Genomic DNA, 6,900 nt, shown 5'->3' with positions numbered 1-6,900 from the left:
ACAAAAAGCCCAAAAATAAAAATAATCATAAAATAAAAAAAACACAAAAATCAAAAAAGTAAAAAAACCAAAATTTTTATTTTATCATCTCGGTTTCATAAAAAAAACTCGGCTTAGCTAAATTATATACATATATGTATAATATATACATATATGTACATTTATATGTTTTTTTGTACACATGTGTATAATTTAAGATAAATGATATTGTACATATGTGTATATTACGTAACTAAAGATTATATAAAATTATACATGTGTATAATACGACGTTTTTTTTGTTTTTTTAATGAAACCGGAATGAAATATACGAGTTTTGTTTTTTTTTTTAATTTTTTATTATTTTTTGTTTTATGATTTTTTTTAAATATTTTTTATAAATGTGTTTTTAGTGGTCCAAAATGGTAAGGATCCTAAATTATACACATATGTATAATTTTATTTAATCTTTAGTTACGTAATATACACGTATGTACAGTATCATTTATTTTAAATTATACACGTGTACAAAAAAAACATGTAAATGTACATATATGTATATATTATACATATGTGTATATAATATAGCTAAACCGAGTTATTTTTTATGAAACCGAAATGATAAAATAAAAATTTTGGTTTTTTTACTTTTTTGATTTTTGTGTTTTTTTTTATTTTATGATTTTTTTTTTTATTTTTGGGTTTTTTGTGGTCCAAAATGCTTCTCAGAGTTCTCAATTTCAAAAAGGTTTCGAGGCTTACACCTAAACCTCAAGAGTCTTAACAGAAAACGCCTCGAGGCTCGTTTCCGCCTTTTTAAACCTTTATTGACCGTTACACAACACACCAAGCCACACATCCTGAGCAGAACTCGCTTTGACCCAATAATAACCTTACTTAGGTTTAATGGTATTTTGCCATTCAGACGTCACAATCTTTTACAAACAATATCATATCAGGCTCATTAAGATGCAAACAAACACCAACTCAAAATCAAATACATGTTACTATGTTAGGGAGATACCCTTTTGGGAGCTGTAATTTGTATTTGAGTTCTACGCATAAACATACATCGTTGAAATCATTAGTTCAAACCCATGAAAACATATCCAAGAGTATACAGCTCAAAAATATAATTCATGCTTCACATCTTTACAATCAGACCTACAACCAAAACAAAAAAAATGTGACAGTGTTGGTAGTTAGTAGACAATCCATAGCAACTTATAACATTGAATACACGCGTCAGTTTTGGGTTATATTTCATCTGTAACGAGTCAAACGGGTTAAAAGTAACCTATCTAACTCAAGCGCAAATGAATTAGACAGATTGAAAGTCAACCTAAGTGTATTCATAGGCATAAGATGATAAAAAACAAATTGAGTTATTAAACGATGTCAAGTTATTGGTAATAATGCAGTTATTGTAATGACATTTAGTGCATTATTATTTAATCCTCTATAAGATTCGGAAAAGTGTACCTGTAAAAGGAGAATCTTGAGCACCACTGCAGATAAAGAAAAAGATTCCTAAGATGCGATCACCGAGCTTCCTGCTAACACGTAACATCACGAAACAGATGTTTTTTCTCATCATAAAACCATCTGCAAGAACAATGTGATCAACAAAGTGTTGTGATCCTTACTGTTATAACCTATCTAATTCTATAAAATGTTTATATAAGGTGAGAAACGCACTTGCAGAGAAAAAACCGTTCTGATTCGTCAAAGGTTTCTGTCTGTGAATGAGTTTGACCCTCTTTTTCTTCACTAAGCTTGCGTGGAGGAAGAACTCGACATGGACCATGAATCAGTCCAGCTGGTAATGATATTTCGTGGTTGGATTCATATACCTAAAAAGCCCCAAACGAATAGATTATTTTTCATAACATAGTTTCTGTAATCATCCTATTAATTACTTATACGATTCAAGAAAATTACTTCATTGCTTTCGGGAGCACATGGACGGCCAACACCCTCAGGCAAATCATCAGGAAAGAAACAGCGACTCACGGTAACCCACTTCTTATTTGTCTTATTATCCTCCCACATGCTCTGCAACCAAAATCTTATCAATTTATTTAAAGCTATAAAGAAATAAAGCAGCAAAACTGCCCCAATATGCAAGGAGTGAGAGAAAAGTGATACAAATATAAAAAAAACAAACTGCAAAACTACAAATTTATAACCGAAATGACAAGTAAACCAAAATCAACCGATTTGATATTTTAGATAAAAAAAATATTTTTCTTAATATGATATACTTCTTTAATGTGTATAAAGATATAAGTTAACTTGGTATAATATTTTTATTAAGTAATTAGTTTAATTAATGAATACATAAAGATAAACTAATTTGGTATAAATTTTTTTATTAGCAACCGTAATTAAATTATAGTCTTCTACTAAGATTAATTATGTTAGTATAAAAAACTTGGAGTTGCGATTTTGAAACATACAGTCGAGAAAAGAATTTTTTGTAAAGTATATATGACATTTTCATAAAAAAACTATTATGAATATTCGGTTAATCAGATATAGACAAATTCAGAAGTTGCATAACTGAAAATCTAAATGGTTAGTCGATTTCAGTTTCAAACCAAGCTACTTACTTGTAGTTTATTAGGCATAAGATTGTCGCCAGTAAAGCTGAACAAAGCATAATCCTGAAGTTTAAATGTGGTCCCACTTACACAACACGACCCGTAATACATTTTCCCATCAATTTCATTTATTACACCGCCCACCCATTCAACATCATTCTCCCTGACCGTAGCACAAATTTCACTTGTTTTGACCATATTACCCCTCTCAATCACTTCCTCATTCTTCCCACTTTCACCATTTTGAGCTAACGCCTTTGAACAAACATCCGCGTCTTGACCATTCGATGACGTCAGCTGCTGATTGCAATTCTCATCCGATGATGTCACTGTCTTGTCCAAACATGGTTGACCTGCAGCTGAGCTGGCAGATCTTTTTGGCATATTCACATTTCTCATAACGCGACCGTACTTAAGAGGCAATGGTTTCCCTTTACTGATTGCCAAACACTTCTCACAATGCCATTCGCGACACTCGTCACCAAAAACCGATTTAGGGTTGCATTGCAGACATCTTAAATGATACCCCTTTTCACACGCATCACAAATAATAACATTATCCACCTCGTTAATCATACTTTTGCATGTTTGACAGGCCAACGGTTTGCTCATGTAGTCTCGTGAAGGTGGGGTCCACGTGCGTTGACCTGGCGTGTGTGGATGTAAAACCTTCTGAACAATTTTAGCAATTTCATTGTGTGTGTTAACAGCAAGGTTCATTTGATGTTGCTTATGATGATTTATGTTTGTCACATTGTTTGATAATCCAATTTTGTTATTAGACGAAACGAATTGAGATTGTGTCGACCATGATGAAGCATGTGATGGTTTGTGATCTGCAAACGAATCTGCTGCAAATTATGAGAAAGTTATAACTATAATCAATTAATATATTAAAAAAGTAAAGTCATAACCAATTGATGTAAAAAATATAAGAAGTTAAGAACCTTACTGCTAGTTAAAACAGTGGACCCCACGGGTCTTACTTCACTTGTGGGCAGTTGATATGGTAAAGTTCTAGAATTGGAAATTGGGGAAGCATGAGCTGCAGATGAATTGTTCTGGAAGCTTCTAGAAGAATCGGGTGGTGTATAAGTAGCAGAATGTATTGGAAACACCTCAGATATTTCCATCTAAATAGCAAAGTTAGCCACAAAGTTAACAAAATCTTGATAAAAATATAATCACGACAAAAACAGGCGCCTCATGTAGTTCTTGGTCAAAAATAAGGTTTACAAGAGGTATGTAAAACATATCAGAGATGCAAAATTTTGGCAACATGCAAAAATTCTGAATATCAGTGTTGTAAAAATCACGATATAGTCGATTATCAGAAATCAAAGGGCTACCGATTCAATTTCACCCAATCAGGCCCTACATTCGGTACCGGTCAAAATATATAAAAAATTATACATAAAATTCCAACCCGATTAATCAGATTGGAGTTTTATTTGCAATTTTCATTTTGTTTCTCTTTTCATATTCTAGTGTGTGTTTTCTCTTTAATCTCTAACTCATCTTGACATCAACCACCCTTTCTTGCATATTCTTATAGACAAAGTCCAAGCCAACAATTTATTTGTTTACCTGTTAAGAATCAAGATATTGTTTTCTTTATGATGGGGTTTTTCCAATAAATGTGAATGAAGTTTGTCATCGTTAGTATCTCTTTTCTCCATGTTGAACAACTTCCATGGGAGAAGAGGAGCCATAGCGTTCAATAAAAACGTTCATCTTAAGTATAAACGAATATTAATGTCGAGAAGGTTAAGCAAATTTACGGAACCAATTATCACTTTCAGCCTGCCAAAAACTGGATGAACAGTACGTATTTCTTTGTTTTTTATATCTTCACATAATTTTGTATCTAACTCTAGTTAAGTTATGGCTAACCATCCATTCTCAATTGTATGTACGTGCGTTTTGTGAGATATAACATATTTAGAATGGATGGTTAGCCATAACTTAACTAGAGTTAGATACAATCTATGTGAAGATTTAAAAAACAAAGAAATACCGTTCATCCAGTTTTTCACAAGCTGAAAGTGATAACCGGTTCAGTAAACTTGCTTAACCTTCTCGACATTAATATTCGTTTAATACTTGAGATGAACATTATTGTCGAAGGCCACGACTCCTCCTCTCCCATGAAAGCTGCTCAACATAGAGCATAGAGATACTAACGATGCCAAACTCCACACACACCTATTGAAAAACACTCATCATAAAGAAATTTTTTTTTTAAATCTTAATAAGTAAACACATAAAATTGTTAGCCCAGACTTTGTCTACAAGAACATTAGTGGTTGATGTCAAGATGATCTAGAGATTAAAAACAAAACATGCACTAGAATGTGTAAGGGTGTAAAAAGAGAAACAAAAACTAAAATTACAATTTGTTCATTACCGGCGAGTTCTGCAACACTGATAAATAATATTAATTAACTAATTAATAATTCAGCAAAGCCTAAAGATTACTGGGGTGAAGCATGCTTGTGTGGACCTTACTGGGGTGTCCCCTCTTGTCGGGCTTAGGGACACCGGGTTTGTTGCTAGGCAGGCCGTGTTAAAGGCAGAAGCAGGAAAAATTGCTAAGCACGAGAAGGCGTGTGTGGAGAATCAACACGCCTTCATTCCTTTTGCTTTTGATACATTTGGGTCTCTTGCTCCCGATGCTGCTACGTTTCTAAAAAGAGTTCAGCGGGTCGTGCACAGTAACTCAACGACGCCAAAGAAAGATAATTTTATTTTCAGTAGGATCGATTTTGCCATTCAAAAGGGGGTGGTGGCGCAGCATACCTGCCTCTTTATTGTAATTGGATCCTTTTATTTGAAATGGAAAAGTTTAACACGGTTGACATCAAAAAGATTACCTTTTCCTTTGTAAGCTGTAACTTTTGAGCAATTGACATCTTCTCCAATTTCCCATTAAAGCCTAGATCCTCAAGAACCATCCGAGATGCATCCCTCGGGAAAACATCTTTCGGAGCAAATTTGTTACATATCCCGGCCAATTTCCCCCTGGCTTCCGTCATGATGTTCACCTCCACCTTTGTGGGCTTCCCAGCAGCCCTAATTCTGGCCATTGCCGACAACACCAGCACCATCTCCGCCACCTGCTTCAAACAATTAGCACCTCCTCTAGCCTTCTTATTCGCTGAATTGGATTCCTCGAAGGGTGGTCGTTTCTTGTTGTTGGTAATACCCGTTTCGGCCATGGAGATTATAATTATAATTAGATGGATGACATGAGAAGAAAGAGGGGGTTTATGGTTTAAAGTTTGGGGGGTAGACGGACGGATCTTCAAGATTGATGATGATTGAGCCAAGTGTTGTTTGTGTAGGTTGGTTTGTTAGCAAGTGAGCTAACTATGTTTGGTTAACTTTGAAAGATGGAAAAATTGTCAATAATTATAATACTATCTTTAGAGAGTCCGTGTAGCACACGTGACATTTAAAAGAAATCCTATTAAGTTATAAAATTAAATGATTAAATATAAACTAACAAAATTATATTTTATCAAGTTAAATAGTTTTATAAGTATAAATTATATTTTCTAATTAAGTATTCATACAAATAGGTGGTGGATTGTTACATAGCTCCTTCGTAATCATAAAAAATATGCACCTAGTGATTTTATAAATTGTAAATATATTTTTTAATGAAATAGCAAATTCTAACAAAAGATGATAAAATATATCATTAGTAATGACATAAAAAACATCATATATAAAATTAACATGAATAAAGCACGCTTGTACTATAGTTTCGAAAGAGATAGATGAAAACTCCATGGATCCATGAAGGTTGATTAGAGTTGACACTTTTACTTGAAACCCGGCCTAAGTAAACCCGAGCCCGAACCAAAACTAACCTGACCTAAAAAATCCGAACCCGAGAAAAGGCCAACCAAACCGGAATCTAAGTAATATGGGTTGGTTCTTGGGTTTGATGTCTAGGTTTTGGGTCAACCTAAAAACCCGAATAAACTATTTGTTTAAAAACATAATATTATTATTAGGTATGTACACGTATAGGAAAAACTCTACACATTCCACTTGTTCTTATTTCATCTATTATAGTTGATCGACTATTTATTGTTTAAAAATATAATGTTTATTTTACTAGGTTATGTTTATTTATTATTTGGTTATTTACATAAGGAATAAAAAAGCAGGGCCGTCTCCGAGAATTTAAATACCTCGGTCGAGTCAAAATAAAAAGTCCCGTAGGCCTTAACGAAAATTTTTTATTCGCTAGCGTACATGGATAAAACTTTTATCGTCTGATTTATTATAAGCTGAAATCATTATGAGC

General features: G+C 33.4%; 1 protein-coding gene across 1 annotated transcript; it reads right to left on the bottom strand.

The window, feature by feature from the left end:
* Nucleotides 1–1,087: 1,087 nt before the first annotated feature.
* On the bottom strand, nucleotides 1,088–5,692 carry LOC143574883 (uncharacterized). The gene is made up of 6 exons (XM_077059394.1): nucleotides 5,456–5,692; nucleotides 2,592–3,715; nucleotides 1,921–2,034; nucleotides 1,678–1,832; nucleotides 1,462–1,584; nucleotides 1,088–1,143 (listed from the first exon to the last, which is right to left on the bottom strand). Exons 2-5 carry the CDS (start codon nucleotides 3,300–3,302, stop codon nucleotides 1,536–1,538), a joined length of 1,029 nt encoding a protein of 342 aa, XP_076915509.1. The 5' UTR covers nucleotides 3,303–3,715; nucleotides 5,456–5,692; the 3' UTR covers nucleotides 1,088–1,143; nucleotides 1,462–1,535.
* Nucleotides 5,693–6,900: the final 1,208 nt, after the last annotated feature.

This window comes from Bidens hawaiensis, unplaced genomic scaffold (genome assembly GCF_021521415.1).
Source record: "Bidens hawaiensis isolate Kalapana, Puna unplaced genomic scaffold, B.hawaiensis_p1.1 tig00027128_1, whole genome shotgun sequence".
NCBI lineage: Eukaryota > Viridiplantae > Streptophyta > Magnoliopsida > Asterales > Asteraceae > Bidens > Bidens hawaiensis.
The sequence above is the reverse complement of the archived record's forward strand: the minus strand, read 5'-3'. Positions and strand labels throughout refer to the sequence as shown.

Excerpts from the sequence above, each read along its gene's own strand:
- LOC143574883 (XM_077059394.1), bottom strand. The coding sequence starts at position 3,302 with ATGAACCTTGCTGTTAACACACACAATGAAATTGCTAAAATTGTTCAG. Across the intron at positions 1,833-1,920 it reads GTGCTCCCGAAAGCAATGAA|GTATATGAATCCAACCACGA; the intron begins GTAATTTTCTTG and ends GGGGCTTTTTAG. Across the intron at positions 1,585-1,677 it reads GAACGGTTTTTTCTCTGCAA|ATGGTTTTATGATGAGAAAA; the intron begins GTGCGTTTCTCA and ends TTGTTCTTGCAG.